This window comes from Electrophorus electricus, chromosome 7 (assembly GCF_013358815.1).
Source record: "Electrophorus electricus isolate fEleEle1 chromosome 7, fEleEle1.pri, whole genome shotgun sequence".
Taxonomy (NCBI): Eukaryota; Metazoa; Chordata; class Actinopteri; order Gymnotiformes; family Gymnotidae; genus Electrophorus; species Electrophorus electricus.
The window spans coordinates 3,204,424-3,221,350 of record NC_049541.1 but is presented as its reverse complement, the minus strand read 5'-3'; the positions used below and the strand labels follow the sequence as shown (position 1 = coordinate 3,221,350).

The following is a 16,927-nucleotide window of genomic DNA, read 5'->3' as shown; positions in this document are numbered from 1 at the left end:
GTAATGTTGCAAATCATAATTCAGAGAAAAAATAACTATAGAAGTATTGAAAAGCTCATTTGAGATTTTATTAAATAGTTTAAGTATTTTTAAAATGCATCACTGATAATGCTGCCCTTCACAACAGTAGTTTAATGTCGTCATGTTCTCTATTCTTCAACCCTTATCAAATAAGGAAAGGATCAGGGATCAAAACTTCAGTTCATTTCCATATCTGTAAGATTTAACAGATAATGAAACAAGAATTACATGCCTTGGAACCATGAAGGGTCTTGTCAATTTGCTGTACTAAAAGATTTTTTAGGACATACTATCTTTAGCTCTCACTAAGAATTTAGGGCCCTGTGTTTCTCAGACAATTGCACCCTGTGGCATTGCTGCTACTATCAGTCAGTAGGACATGAGGGCATATCTAAAAGCACTTGCAATTACCCTAATTATATAAGCGTATGTCTACATTATTGTGTGCCATATACATAAGTGTTGGGTGAAGTTGAGCACAAGGAGGGTGCAGTGAATAATCTCAGCTTATATGACTTGTTTTATACCTTTTAAATGGTTGTGCTGCCTCAAAAGTAGCATGTGTTTTTCATACAGCTCTAAAATTCCTATGGAGCATTAATACTGATTGAAGTTCCTCTGCTCCAACCCACTCCATTCAATTAGACCTCCCTCATCCCCTCTTTCCATTAATCAGGTAAGCGTAGACTTAGATACAACTCACTGCATGCAGCCAAAAGGATTCCAGTCCTGTTCGCCAATTAAATTTAACTGTTAGTGAGTACAATCACCTGCTTCCATGCATTATCATAACTAGGGGTGTTAGTTTGACATTTTCAGAGTATGATCATTTAAATCTCGCACATTTTCCTGGTATGATTTAGAGGGAATCTGGAGGAAGTGGGTCATAAAAGACCCACTCATGTAAAGAACAAAGAAATGAACAAGTAGGTGGTAAGAGATGCAATGCATTTTAATTGGTATTATGACAAAGTCAGTGATTCCTCTGTAGCTCACCATGCAGAGCAAGCTGCTGGAAACACTTAGTCCATGGGTTCAAGTCACAGGAAGCGCACACACTATCATAATGATAAATATATGCAAGTTTCCAAATGCTAAAAACATCTATGGTGAGGTTACTGTCCAATCATACCTCATGACTAACCATGTCACCTTAACAACTGTAATCATAACTCTATTTATGAAAGGAAATAATTCCATGACACTAAGTGCTGCACGATTCCAGTTTGCATCATTGGTGCCTGAACAAGGAATCAAATGTCTGTGGTGAGCTCAGACAGGTCTTCAGGGATCATAATGCAATGTTTTCTGTTCCACAAAAACAACACGCTGCTTTGCAGCTTAGTTACAGGAGCCTCTATTTTGCTGCATTCACAACCTTGCACAAATCAAATTGCCCATGCATAAATTTTTAAAAAGGCATTCAAAAGTCCTAAACGTGTATAGGTTGTAACCCTGCATACAACTCTTAGCACACTCAAACACAGCCCACTGTCTTAGATAAACACCAAAAGTGAATTACTTTATACATGACAACATTTACAATGACAAAAAAGTAACTATTCTGACTGAATCCCACCCAATTCAATTCTATTGAAGCTCTCGTATGTAAACCAGCTGACCCAGAGAACAGACAACACAAAATTCTATAAAATATTCCTACAGAACAGAACATTGTTCTTCTTATGGCAGTTGCTCTTATTGGAAACCAAGTCCAATATTACTGGGGAAAGGGGGTTGTCTACCAGCGCTGGACACATCATTACCATCTCTGTCCGCTGTGGAGACGCACATGTCTGAGGCAGTTGTCTTGTCTGGAGAACATCTTCCCGCACAACTGGCAATGGTATGGTTTTTCGCCCGTGTGGATGCGCTTGTGCGTTATCAGGCGCGTCCTCTGGGTAAAACCCTTCCCACATTCCTCACAGCGGAAGGGTTTTGAGCCTATGTGGACCACTGGGGCCCTTCCACGCAAGGGAAGAATGGGGGGTGGAGGTGGTGCATGGCAGCCGGAGGGTATGTGCGTGTGAGGGCGTGGAATGGCACCAAACGAGTGTCTCGGCTTCCCGCTGGCATTGGACGGCAGATGGGAGGAGCTCTGAGCTTGTTGCCTTTGGGATGTCATATGATTCAGATTATCTCCCAGCTGCCCATATTCTGTGTCTTTTGGTAATGTGCCACCTTCGTAGTGCATTGCTCTCTCCATTCGAACAGGCACAGATCTAAAGGAATCAACATGTTTACTGGTAACATCACTTTGTGTGTTTGGAGGATCCTTTAACATGGGTGCTATACAGTCCTCTGTGGGAAGCTGATCATATTGCTCTAGTACAATACAGCCGTCAGGCACACCAAAATCATTTGTTGTGTCGTCATCTGCAGAAGACCACAGATGAGTGTCTCTTTGATCTGCTTTGTGCTCAGAGCTAGTGTTTGGATCTACCACCCTGTAATCTGCTCTTGGCAGGCTCAGTTCCTGATCCACAAGCTCTTCGACCTGCTCAATCTTCATTTCAAACTCTAGTCCACTAAAGTCTTCTTCATCACGTACCTGATCTTGTCTGCTAGACTCTGATACATGTGTGGGAGGGGCCTGTCGCTCTTTAGTCATGTGGTGTGAAGGTGTCCCCATTTTGTGAGACAACTGAGGTTTCTCTTCTTTGAGCTCTCTCACTAAACTCGTATTAAATATTTCAATATGGTTCCCAGGCGGTGGTTCTTCTCCATATGCGATCAAATCTGATAGATGAAGAGGCACAGTTTTAGCGATGCTTATATTATAAATGTAGGGTACAGATCTTTTTAACCTATACTTAAAAACTGAGCTACAATAGCCTAGATGCTGACACAAAGCGCTTAACAGAACAGATACTAACCTGTATCCAACATTTCGACTTGAACACCGATCGAACATTTGTCGGCATCAGCTATCACTTTAGCTTGCACTTTCTTAAGTTCTTTCTCAGTCAGCTGTAGACGTTTCTTCAGCCCTTCAATCTCATCCTCTCTCCGCTTTATCTCAAGGTGTAAAACGACACTGTCCTCCTCAATAAGCTGGCTAATTTCAGCCACCGCTGCTTTCGTCAATACATTTAGTATAGCAGTGATCTGCGACTGCAACACTCCTACGGGTGCCATGTCTACTGTTAAAAATACAATTGAAAAAGTGACACTTTGTGTTGTAAAATGTCTAAAACAATACTTCATGTATGACCCTAAAATTACGTTTAGCTGCCTGTTTGAAAATACAACTGCACAACCAGGAACTACAAAGCAGTAACAATAGCCTAAATCATTTCCGGTAGACATGAATCATGGGAGCACACCCGCCAATATATAAGACTTCAGAAGTCTAGTTTTTTCAAATATCCGGAGATTTAATCTAGTGTAATAAATTACATTTCCAAAATAATGTTTCAAAAATTATTTTCATTTCACTGAAAAGGTGTATTTATGGATTTTAAACAAAACATTTCAAGTGAAGTGAATGTCTGTGCACCAGTTATATAGGCTACTGTAGCCTATGAGATCATGCTGTAACAGTTGCAGTGAACTCTATAATGCATGGCCCACGAAAGAGTATTTCTTTATATCTGTGCATATATGTCTATGAAACTATTTCAATATATATTGGCCTTTTTTTACCTCAATGGTACAAAGTGTGAAAAGGTTTAGCTTTAAAATTTTTTTTTAAGATTTGAGTGATCATCAAAAACAGAAGACCACTAGTATTGCAGACCTACACCAAAGGTTTTGGTCTGCTGCTGAAATTGTGCCTCTCTAATTTGTAATGTCTAAAACTTGCCCATTAAATACAGCAAGTAAAGAAATAGGCTTATGTAGTGCCCTGCAAAAATATCCAACCACCATAAAATTAATCAGATTTTTGTGGATTATAAATGACATTTTGATATTTTGTGCATCATATTTTATTTTAAGATAGTGGTGGGCAGTGGTAAGGCAATGGTTAAGGTACTTGACTTGTAATTGGAAGGTTGCTAGTTTAAGCCCCACCACTGCCAAGTAGCCACTGTTGAGCCCCTGAGCAAGACCCTTAACCCTCAATTACTCAAGTTGTTCTCAGTCATAATTGTAAGTCACTTTGCATAAATGTACCAATTAAGTGCTGTAAATGTAAGACCATTATAATTCATTTAAAGTAAGATAAGTTTCATGTATTTAAAAAACTAATTACATGACAAAAATGACTAACTGGAAAAAGTTGCATTTACATAATTATTTAACCCGTGCTGTGGAAGATTAAAGTTTACACAAACACAAAATATTGCTCCAATGAACAGTCATTAAAAGGGGTAATCTTTTCAGAGTACAAGACTCCCTTAATTTAAATATGATTGTTCAGACTATGAAGTAAATCTGTGAAATGAAGAACAAAGAGTGTTCTAAGGAAATTAGAGATTATATTCATAGACATGCACAAGAAAAGGTCACAAAATAATTTTCCAGTGAGCACTGTTGGATCAGATGTGAGGAAGTGGAAGCTGCAGCCTACCACCCAAGAGCCCAGCTGAAGCTGTCCCTCGAGCAAGTCTTGTGCGGGAGACCACTGAGAGCCCAACAATCCCTTTGAAGGTCTTACACAGTTCAGTGGCTGATATTAGAATTGCAGTTCAAGAGCTCTGTATAGAATTGGCTTGGGGGTGCCAGTTAGACAGAAGCCATTACTGAAGAAAAATCACAGAAAGTGACCAAGCTAAAACGTGGAATACGTTTTATGGTCAGATGAGACAATTGTTTTGGCCAAAATTAAAAACTTTATGGCACAAACTAGGGCTCCTCCATTGCAACAATGAATTATCAGGTGGGCAGCATTATGTTGCGGAGATGCTTTGCTTCAGTAGGGACTGGACATCTTGTTCAAACCGAAAAGGCTGAATAGTGCGAAATATATGGAGATACTGCTAGATAATTAAGTCTGCTTAAAAAAAATTAAAGCCTGGGAAAAACTTAAAAGTTTCAGCAGGATACTGATACCAAGCACAACACCAAAGTAACACAGGAATGATAGAACAATAAAAAGGTGAAAGTTCTACAATGGCAAAGTAAAAACCCAGATCTCAACCTAACTGAGATCATGTAGCACTATTTGAAAATTGTGTGTTCACAACCAATATCCAATCAACCTGAAAATCTTGGAGAAATCTGTCAGGAAAAATAACAGAAAAACATTCCCAGTGTGCAAACGGAGTAGGAACGCATTCCATTAGCTCTAAAGCTGTTAGTGCAGCAAAAACTAGTTCTACTAAGTACTAGAATTGAATGCTTATGTAAGCAGCCTTTTTCAATTTTTTTTTTAAGTTCTGATGAAAAATAATGAATTTTGACTTTGAAATTTAAATTTGCATGCTGGTTTGAAAAAAAAACATACTGGTTGAAACAATCCAAGGGTTGTTGAAATTCAGACAATCAGAGAACTTTCCTGGGGGTTTGAATACATTTGCAAGGACGTCTATGACAACAACCAGGTTACTTTGTGATTAGCAGAATAACAATACAGCCTAAATATAGTAACACAATAACAGAATGACAATATAGCCTTAAATATTTTAAACAGAAGTACATGATTTTCTCAGCAAATGTGCATGTTCATTAGCAAAGAAAGAACACCAGCTGTGCAGACTTGGTAAAAAAATGTTTTAAAAAAGTATTGGCCTCAAAGGTTTCATTTTATTGTGTCAAGATTTTAAATCAAACTGGGAATATTCCAACTATTGTACAAACATACACTACAGATATACTTAACAAAATCACTTTGTTATATGTATGGCTGTGTTTCATAATAGGAGTGCTTGAGCAGCAGAACCCAATCCCGCCCTCCCAATCCCCCCGTTCATTTCTTTTATTTATTACAGGTACACAAGATACACAGTCATATTGATTTGGTAAGACCATAGCATTCGTATCTTAACAGTATAAACATGACAAACTATCATATTTTCCCCTCCCATTAGTCACTTATAAAATTTTACTGAAATTGAACACGAAATACATGAAAGAAACATTTCAGTATTGTCTCCATAAAAGTAATTTTGAAGCATTCACAAAATAGTTGACACAACCTCAAAACTAAGCATTACAACTCACAAAAATAACTTACTGGAAAGATATTTAAGACCAGACCACTGCAACATATAAAACATCTCATTTCAGAGCAAAGAACACTGAATTTAGGGACTTTTTCATTTTTGACCTTGACCTCTGCTGAAATATATCACTGTCATGGGCCAACCAAGGTCCTGTATAGAGTGCAGCTGAAGGTGAATCATGTCACTTTACTCATCTGCCTGCCTAACATGAATTCATATTAAAATTCTTAATAAAAGTGTAAGAAAAATGAGTACTGGCAGATTATTGTTGCAGTACCCATGGTTGGATAAAATAAATGCTCTAATGTTTTAGTCATAACCACCACACACGCCAGCTGTCTTACTGGCTCTTAGCAACCAAGGGCCCGATGTCACAGAGTCAGAGTGTCAACGAGAACCAGATTTCGTCATTTGAGAACAGAAACAGGCGTTAAAACAGAGGCGTCGTGGCTTAAGCACGAATGTTTCGATGCCGGCTACGAATTCGGCGAAGGCAGAACATGAGACGGCATGGACATACATGCTTCATTTCAAAAGCAGGAGGGTATGGTGGGGATTTAACTAATTTCAGATTATTGAAGGAGACGTAAAGCAGCTAATTAATAGATTTACAGATAAAAATGTCTAATTTTAAGTGAACGTGAACCCACACTGCTATGATGCTCTCCGCTCGCAGCCTTAGCTAAATATAAATGTATTTTCTTTCTTTTTACGCCAGTGTTGCGCTTAATTACCGACGATAAAACTGTAACCACTGACTAACTTTACGCCCAACTCCGACGGCTCTAGAGGAAATCCATGTCGTGGCTAGGCGCAAATCGTTGGGGTCTAGAGCCCCAATATATAAAAAAGCCATAGCGACGCCTCTGCTTAAAAATCTTCGCAAGAGCACTGTATGTTCCCTACAAGCTGTGCAGGCGCTCGTGTCTCTGGCAGTTGTCGTGTCTGGAGAACATCTTGCCGCAAATCTGACAACGGAACGGCCTCTCGCCTGTATGCACCCACTGATGGGACACTAAACGGTTCCTCTGCGTGAAGCGCTTCCCGCACTCCCTGCAGGGGTAGATTTTAAACCGGGCGCTGCCGTGATCCCGAGCGTCCGGCAGGAGCTGCGCGAGCGCGCCCGCGCTTGTCGGGTGTGCGCGCTTGTCGTTCGCTACAGACGGCGCGTGGGACGCTTTGCGCGGCTTCGGCTTTGGTGGTGCCGCCGCCGCAGCCCTCCGCGCCTGCTGCACGGCGACAGTCTCCTTTACCCCCGAAACGCCCTCACCTCCATCATGGCTGTTGCTTTTAAGGGGCTTTGAACTGCTCGAGTTCACGTTTGCTTTGTCGGCAAACGCTAAGGAGCAGCTGCCGTCCTCCATCAGCATATGCGCGGCCGCATACTGCTCTGCTTGTGCAAGGAAATCTTTTCTGCGTTGCTCGAAACCACCAGAATACTCCGGTTCCCCGAATTCTTGCTGGTTCCCATTTTCTGTCACAGCGACAGACGACCAGAGCTGTGAGCTCCTTTGATCGAGCCTGTATTCCGAACCAGGGTGGTTTTGTTCTGCTGCTGCGCTGTGGCTGGACTGTGTCTGTTTGCGCTTCTCGTCATTAGGTTCTTCCACCTGCTCAATTTTCATCTCAAACTCCAGGTCCTCATCGGATTCCAAGATGCGAGTTGCTTCCTCGCACGGTATAAACGGTGGCGGAGCCTCTGCACAGAACTGATTATCAGGCAAGAAAGTGCCTCCATAACCCAACATATCTAAAACGAGAAAAACAAAATGTAACACGTCGTATGAAATTGCATTTATAACATCGTCACCATTTAATACTTCAGCAAATTTATATCTAGCCAGACAGCTAATTAGGACAAAGAAAACGACTGCATCTTAACCATCTTAATTATTTCGGAGTAAACCGTTAGCTATCGCTAATTTAACATTACCTCTAGACGTTTCAACTTGAACGGCGACTGAACATTTTCCAGAAACAAATGATTTCACAGTGGCTTTCATGCGGTGCAGTTCTCCCTCAGTCATCTGGAGACGTTTAACCAGATTTTCAATCTCATCGTCCCTTCGCTTTATTTCCAAACGCAAAGCCACAGCATCTTCCTTTGCCAGCAGTTTACTAATTTCTACCACTGCAGCTTTGGCTAGGACGTCCATAATGCTAGCGATCTGTGTTTGAAATGTAACACGGGAATCCATGTTAAGGTTTTTTATTAATATTGTGCTAAAATCAGTTTTTTCTTAATTAACGCTCTTGCGATAACTAATTTTTCTAGCTAGCAACGAGACAAAGCCTTAACGATCACTCCTCTGGGCAGCATTGTTTACTACCGGTTTATGTGACGCACACTTCCCCCTTTTCGCCTTTAATAAAACCACACGCATTCTCTTACCGCCACCATCTGGACACAAAGTGCATTTGCTCATTCTGGTTAATGCATTAACAACCTACAATATTATTGCGCATTTTCAATAAATCTGAATAACTGATAAAGCGAAGTTATTTCAATATTTTTGTGAAACCATAGCAGTGCTGGACCACTGAAAAGTATAACTCCTGGAGTTGCTCAGCCAAGCAGGTTGATTATACTTATGGGAAAAATTACAGACAAACAGGCAATTTACCTTGAGGGTTATCGTATATTAATCCGACCACAACAACAAAACAATTCAAATTCGGTAACTTGAACCGAATAACAATCCCATTACAATCAAATAGCTTCTAACAAGATGGAAAATAAGGATATTTTGATCATTTAATATATTGAAAATACATTCATGTTTTCAATATGTTAAAGACTTATTGTACAAATTATTTATGTTTGTTGAACATTTCTCTGGAATATCTGATGTTAGGTGAGATCCTGACAACAAAAAGTAATTTTACAGGGCTGTTGTGATTTACAGTGAGCTGTATATTGCAGCTTTTGCCAAATATTACAAAGGCCATTACTGTGATAAATTGCCCACCATCGTTGCTTCAGACAGAGCTAATACCCCTGCAGGAACACATTTCTTTAGGAGCACAGAAGCACCTTCCTTATAAAGCAAAACAGATTTAAATTGTGTCAATGAAAAAACACAAATTATGTACATAAATCGTAAGTGTATATAAAATTACACAAACATTTAGTTTTGAAACATTTGAAACTTTTTAAGACCGTAATCAACTAGGAACCCAGATCTGTCCAAGCCCTCCCAAATGATACTAAACAGCAGGAATGAACTTTCCCTGACCCCTGTAAACAGTATCACATCAAAGCAGTGTTACACAGACCCCCCCAGAAATCTTGACACAGCTGGAACAGGGCAGCCCACTGCACAGATGTGCTCTCCGCACAGACCGTCTGCGTGCCTGCGACAGGCTGAACCCGCACAATATACATGAGCTAGTCTGGCCTTGGTGACTTAGCAGGCACTTTTTGAGCTCGAAAGACGACTTTGAATCTTTTGCTGCAGAAAGCACAGCTCAGTGGCCTGCCCCTCAAGTGAGTCTTCTCATGCTTTGGCATATGACTTACAAATGTCATTCTGAAAATCCTGTAGTGCATTTTGTTTTTCTTAAAAGTGCAGTTTCTCATGGATTTAAATACTCTCATACACTTCAAGTAGGTTATGCAGGGTTTGCCTTTTTGGTGCAGATGTAGACTCCCGATAAACCGTCGTCCCTGGACTCTGGTCTAGCAGATCTTGTTTTCAGTGCCTCTGGTCCAAGCATGTTATCCCCCTGGACATTAAAAATGAATTTGGCTCCATATAGTGCAAGCAGTGGCTTGGTTTCTGTTGATTTACTGTGTGAAAGAGTATTAGCAAATGGCTGATTGACTGGATCCGCCTCCATTACTTGAGTATCTGTGGATTTCATACCTCTATTTAGTTGTGTCTTGTTTGCACTTTTCTTTTCTGTTTCTGTCAAAAATGTTTCGGAGCTCTGTAAGAATGACCAAACAATTTTTTTCTGGGTCTTTCTCTCTTATGATTTGGATACTTGATTTTGCCTGTGAGGTGCTATCATCAGTGTCTGCAAGGTGTTTCGAGTGTGCCGTATCCACATTATGCCCTTCCAGGAACACCATCTACTTGTGACTTATGCAGCTTTTGTCTTTTTGTTGCAGCAGAAGACTCTCGTCAACCGTCGTCCCTGGACTCTGGTCTAGCAGATCTTGTTCTTTCTTGGACATAACCTCTTCTTCATGCTTAATTTTCAGTGCCGTTTGTCCAAGCATGTGATCTCCGTGGATATTAAATGTGGGTTGGGCTCCAAACAGTGCAAACAGAGGCTCGTTTTCTGTTGCTTTACTGCGTGAAAGAGTATTAGCAAATGGCCAATTGGTCTTTCTTTCTTATGTTTTGGATGTCCGCAAACAGGATTGGCTCACTTTTTCTTTGCCTGTCTTCTGTCTCTTTTTTTTTTTACATTTTGCCTGTGAGGCGCTATCCTCAGTGTCAGCAATGTGTTTCGAGTGTGCCGTTTCCACATTATGCCCTTCCGGGGACACCGTCTGCGTGTGGCCTGCGTTTTCATCCCTATGGGTTAGCTACAGATAGCTGTTCTTCCTGAGGAATGTTTCAAATTCAAAACACTCCTCAGTCTTAGGTACCTCAGTGGGTCCTGCAAAAATGGATTAAAACTTATGCTGCACCGATACCCCAGTTAGCTCATGGTTCATAAAGAGGAAAATTCCACTGAGGATTCGAAATAAAATACTTTGAGCGCTAAAATTAATAAATAACTAATGCTTCTCTATGATACTTTTCTTGTTCACTGAAATATGTTCCTACATGTTGTGATTTGTTGTCGGCATGCTCTTCATGACGCCGTTCAAGTACAATCACATTATACAAGCTTACTCCATACTCGCCACTCCAGTTAGCCTGTCTATTGACAACTCTGGCCTCGGCTAACTCGAGTTTCCTCCTAAGTGCATCGATTTTCTGTTGTCTCTCACGAAGCTCTTCGCTGAAATCTTTACAACTGCTGTTATAAAATGTTAGATGATCTCGTCAGCCGCTACTTTGGCCGATCTGGACAGAATGCCTGAAATATGATTTTGCAATCAATTAGCCAAGCGTTCCGGACTCTAATGTCTGAGAGAGAGAAAGCAAAATCCTTAAAGCAAGTTTCTCATCCAATACTATAACCTATAGTACAACGACGCTATAGGTAACTGGTCAGCTAGCGGTTCGCTAACAGCAACACAAGCTGTATAAAGTATTGCCATATAAATCAGTATTAATGTTGTTTTGTTCATACGTCAATGTTCATTATGTGGGGTGGCAGTATTTATCGAAGATTGAGAAACTTAAAGTCATCTGTTCTCATAATTTAAGATCCAGTCTGGGCAGAAGAATCGTGTTTACAGCAGCATGGAGATATATCCGTAGTCATTGGATACATTCAACTATTGCAGACGAGTTGCAGGTTTAAGCTAAATAAACACGCGAACAATTTACTGGAGTATGACTTAGAAGCGTGACCACGTTCTACTCTAAAGTGATGATATGGCGGCCTGCAATCTAGCCTTATCGCCACCTACTGAAGAATCTAGTGTAGTACATATCCATGCACTCATTCAAAGGTTTGTTATAGGCTACTCTATATTGTGTTCTGAAAGTTAAGATCGTGTGTGAGAGAGAGAGAGAGAGAGAGAGAGAGAGAGAGAGAGAGAGAGAGAGAGAGAGAGAGAGAGAGAGAGAGAGAGAGAGAGAGAGAGAGAGAGAGAGAGAGAGAGAGAGAGAGAGAGAGAGAGAATAGCTCTACCATTTAGCGATGATCTTTGAGTTACCATCCTTTTATGATTTTTGTGAAACCCAGCCCTGGTTTGGAATCAAGCATACAGAGCACTATGTCAGAAGCATAGCCTGCTGTTGAAAACACAAAGTTTACAAAGATGTATGTGAAAAGGGTGGGATTCTCTTAATTTTTCAGAACCTGGGCATGGTCATCAGCATGTTACAAAATGAAACATTGTATGTCTATATTCCCTGAATTTGATATTTTATCTCTTTTATACTAATTTACATCTTATACAGTCAATATGCAAAATATTAAAATGTGCTTATAAAAGTCTAGGTATTCTTCCTTTATTCTTTATTAAAATGTGATTTGTAAGGCCCAAAAATATTCACACAGTAATTCAGTTAGTCAAGGAAAAATAAACACAGTTGTAGGTTAAAACTGCAGCTCTTGCCTAACACACATCTACAGCAATGCACTCTTCTAAATGGTTGTTTGAGGATTCCAAACATAAGCTAACTTGTATACAAACTGAAACATAAAAACATTTATCTGAACTTCCAGTCCATTCAGAAATAATTTACCCTTGGAATTATTTTACTTAGATGCTGATCTAATTTAAGTAGTGTAGTGTGAGATTTTTTAGACTGAGGTTGAGACTATAGTGAGCCACTGCAGTCTCTAGTTGTGCCTGACTAACTAGGATCATATCACCTGAAAACTTTTCTATTCTCTGAAGAAAAGGTCACCCATTTATTTTTCTGCACCATACATCCACTTAATCTTAAAGTGCGTATATTTATTTATACAAATAAAAGTGGAGAAAGACCATGTTTAATTTTGGACCATGCTTAGTTAAAACTGGTTTCTGTTTTTTCTGAAATGAACTGAAATGTACAAACATTAGAATACAGCTGTGAGCTCTTGTAAAAAGCTCTGGTGAGCAATACCTGCAGGCTCTAGTTAATAAAAAGCAATGTGAATGAAATGGAATAATTGTAGTCATTGTACTATGTACTAATAAACTTTGAGGTTGTAGCTCTGCATAAATGTATAACACTAAATAAACCTTTATGTTTTGCTTTTGTTCAAATATCCAAGGCATAAATTAACAATTCTGTGAGAAAAAGAGCACAGTTTTAAAGTAAAATCAATATGACACCAAGACTCACATTTGATTATCAAACACGTGTGTCAGGTAACTTTGCCAAATTGAATAAATATCAGTCATTTTGTCCAAAGGCAACAGCAAACTAACAATCAACCTTGGACACCATGTGTTTTTTCTTACAATGACCCTTATGATGTAATTACAACCTGTGACCACCCCCCCACCCCCCCAGAAAATAACAGTTTGTGTGACAGGCATAACTAATCAGAATCACCAGTAACCATATGCCTCCTCCTCCGTGTGGCTCCGCTGGTGCAGTTTGAGGGAGTTCAGGTGCGAGTACGACTTGCCGCACTCCTCACAGCTGTAGGGCTTCTCGCCTGTGTGGCAACGCTGGTGAGAGATCAGGTGTGAGTTGCAGTAGAAACGTTTGCCACACTGCAGGCAGGTGTAGGGCCTCTCGCCCGTGTGGATGCGCTGGTGGATCTTCAGGTAGAAGCGGGTGGTAAAGGTCTTGCCACACTGGCCACACCGCGAGCTCTTCTCGCCCATGCCTGGCCCATCACTGCCCTGCTCGGCAGTAAGGGAAGCTGCATGGTGGCCAGGACCCACCTCGACCCCGGCTCCAGCCCCCGCTGTTTCGGCGAACCGTCCTAGCCGGAGCTGGGTGGTGCCATCTAGCTGTGCTGTGTTCGTGATGCGTTGGCCCTGGCTTGTGTTAGGAGCCACTTGTGATGCCCCTGGTCCCTGTGCTCTTCTCACATTTAATTCACTCGACACAGGTGAATCCCAGATAACAGCTGGCTTTGCCTCACTGGTAAGGTCATCACAGCCTGCACAATCATATAAATGTGTCAGATCCATGCCCGGATTAGAATTATTTTTGCCTTTCTTTATTGGACGATGACTGCCTTGCTAAGAATATGAGATTATATTCTGTTAAACAGATTTTTAAAATTTCTCTGCCTAGCTGTATTGTCATAACTATGCACTTCATTAAAAGTACTAGGCTCCACTTAATCCAAAGCTTGCCTTAATGTAGTTAAAGTTGCAAATGGTACCATTGTTAATATCCTCTTTACCTTCTCCTGGTGTATGAGGTGAATCCTGTTCTTCATCCCAGCAACCCTGACTCTCCTCTGCCTCTGGGTATGAAGAGCAAGACAGTGTCTGGATGAAGTCAGGAAATCTGGATAGATATGGCTAAGATTTGGGGGACAATGGTTTCATGTGTGTGTTTTTAACAAAAATAAACAGGTATTTTGCATCTACTACAGAGCAGCTGACGGCATGTTACCCCTGCTGCTGTCCCCTGTTTTCATCTCCGTTCTCTCCTCTTTGACATGCAGCGGTTGAACTCCATCCTGCTGCAGGATAAAATATGAAAAACACACGAGTGTAAAGAGTCCAGCCGGTAACTCAAAGAAAGATAAAATACTTGACACAAAAACTACCTTTGAATTGAAAGATGAATTATCCGCATGCATGTCTCGCTGCCTTTCCTTATAGTCTGTAGTTGGGAGAAAACGAGATTTTTTTTTTTCTACATAACAAATGGCATAATTTATAGTAAATTTTTTTTAGCACATCTTTGCATTTCAGAAGTTCACCTTTTGCACGTGAAAAATTATTTCGGTTTCAGTGAGCCAGCCTACCTCGCAGATTAGAGGTGTTGCTAACTTGAATTCCCACTGAACGGAGATTCGGAGGTTGGCGGAATGCTGCCTGTCGTGCCGACCTGAGCTCGCTCTCTGCAAACTGTAGTTTACACAAAAGGGACTCGATCTCCATTTGTCTTCGTGATATCTCAGCGCGTAAAAGCGCGGAGTCGTTATCGATTATTTTCGTCATTTCTACCAGCGCACATTTGGCAAACCTTTCTATTATGGATGCCAGTTTTGCATGGATATCGACAGAAGTAGACATAGTGCATACAAGTACGACTGAACCGACTTATTTATTGTGTCTCAGCTGTGCTGTTTGTATTTAAGGTTTATAGAAAAGGTAGAACGCTAGAGCCAAAATAATGTCGTCCTAGTGTCCCGTTAAAAGCGGGTGTGTCCCGTGACTCAAGAAACGTAGATAACTCTACTGTGCCTCAAACCCTGTCTTGCAAAGGATGGTATTTTTTTACAGTACCTAAAATGTTTACATTAGTTTTCACCAAGCGACCACTTCCCGACTCAGTGACGACGATCGACGCTCACCACTGTGTCCAATAGACTAGAAGAATGCTTATATTACCGTAAACACTGATGTTATTTTATGGAAACGATAAAGACATTCAATAAAAAGACCATACCATTTGAAATGTAATTGGACTTCATTAGATGGAAAATAATGACAATCATTATAGGGAGAACGTCCAAATATATATTTTAGGCCTATATAAATTCCTAAATTCCTAAAATGGTAGCAAGCAACAGCTTTTTTTAAAAAATGGCTAATTTGGTCAGTTATGCCCATACTGACACAGTGGCGCACGATGAAAGCAGCAAACGATAGCAAGATACGGCTGTATAATTTGGACACCAAGACTGCAAAAGTGATACTGAGTGATTGTCAGGGGCTAGAGCTGTTCTACTAGCATCGGACCACTGATAGGAGCACCATCAGCTTCCCAGATTTTCTGAACACACTTTACAAAGTTCAGATGTAACATTATTAGCTGGCTAACCAGATGTAATATAGTGTCGAGTTATTCAAGGACTCGCATGAACCACTGATATAGAAGGGCTTTCTAATGATGTTAGGCTAAGGACACACCTAACTAATTCTGAAGAACCAACACCAACTACGAGCGACTGATTATGAGCTGACCATCCGTGAGCTCACTGCCGCCCCTTTGTTGCATGTGTATTTACACTCTGGCTGCAGTTGATGAATAACAAGTGTTCCTGCGCAAAAGAAAGCAACTCAAAACGGAAACCGCTGCTTCCTGACGGTTCAGGCATCTTATCAGTAGGGCCTATGTGTTCTGGGTGACTCCCATCGCTTCTTGAGCTCCTTCCTTTCATAACATTGCATATGGCAACGTTAAGGTAATGAAAAATGTTCCACCTGTTCTCTAGATAGTTGGCACCACAAAACTACTTTCCATGCAGCAAAATACAATGTTAGCCTAGCACACTCCCTCGGTAGATCAAGCCACAATACGACAAAAAAAAAAAGTTATCGTCTCATTTCAGGCAAATTTAGACTGAACATCCGATCAGAAAACTCTCTCACGGCTGATCGCCGACCCTGATTCAACATGCACAATCGGCCAAAACAGAACTGACGCGGACCAACTACAGCCAACACACTGCACCGAGTACGGGCGACGGTCGGTGACCAACACTTTCCAGTGGTCTCACGCTATTCAACGTACAAAATTCAGGCCACGTCTGTGTGTCCCTAGCCTTAGCTAGCTAATTTCACGTACAGAAATTGGCCAAATGCTTCTGAAAGCTGCACCATGTAAGATTTGTTTGTTAAAACTAAAAGATATCGCATTAACAAGTCAATTTAAAAAGAAAAAATGTTTTTGCTGCCAGTCGCCCTCCAAGAGCATGCAAAAAGTAATTCATTCAAAAGTCGGAGCTGCTGGGTCAGATGTCTTTACTCATTAACATCTCACGCACGTGTGATGGGTTCGGCTCGATGGATTGGTTACCCGAGTAACGCTTCTGGGTGCGTGACTCGCGGCGCTGATCTATACAGCGCTGACAGTGAATGGAATGTTATATATAATCTAATATGGAGACAGCAGAATGGCAAATGCTGACAGCTCTGTGAGCTGAAGTAGTACAGGAATGGTGCCGGCTTGTTTTTTTGTTTGTTTGTTTTTTTTTTTATTATTGTTCAGGTTTATTTATTTATCCAGCCAGATTATTATTATTGTTGTGGAATGTAATGTTACCTTTGTAATGTAGTGCAATGTACCCTTGTAATTTTGAAGCTATTTTAACTG

The 16,927-nt window shown here is 40.7% G+C and overlaps 2 protein-coding genes across 2 annotated transcripts; both read right to left on the bottom strand.

Annotated features, from left to right (window-relative positions):
* Positions 1 to 958: 958 nt before the first annotated feature.
* Positions 959 to 15,152, bottom strand: LOC113584678. Its single transcript, XM_035528100.1, has 10 exons — positions 14,631 to 15,152; positions 14,430 to 14,485; positions 14,273 to 14,342; positions 14,058 to 14,120; positions 13,250 to 13,808; positions 10,979 to 11,102; positions 8,062 to 8,296; positions 7,039 to 7,878; positions 2,898 to 3,308; positions 959 to 2,760 (listed from the first exon to the last, which is right to left on the bottom strand). Exons 1-10 carry the CDS (start codon positions 14,899 to 14,901, stop codon positions 1,784 to 1,786), a joined length of 3,606 nt encoding a protein of 1,201 aa, XP_035383993.1. The 5' UTR covers positions 14,902 to 15,152; the 3' UTR covers positions 959 to 1,783.
* On the bottom strand, positions 5,690 to 8,452 carry LOC118240075 (zinc finger and SCAN domain-containing protein 21-like). The gene is made up of 2 exons (XM_035528304.1): positions 8,062 to 8,452; positions 5,690 to 7,878 (listed from the first exon to the last, which is right to left on the bottom strand). The coding sequence occupies exons 1-2, from the start codon at positions 8,324 to 8,326 to the stop codon at positions 7,031 to 7,033; spliced, it is 1,113 nt and encodes a 370-aa protein (XP_035384197.1). The 5' UTR covers positions 8,327 to 8,452; the 3' UTR covers positions 5,690 to 7,030.
* Positions 15,153 to 16,927: the final 1,775 nt, after the last annotated feature.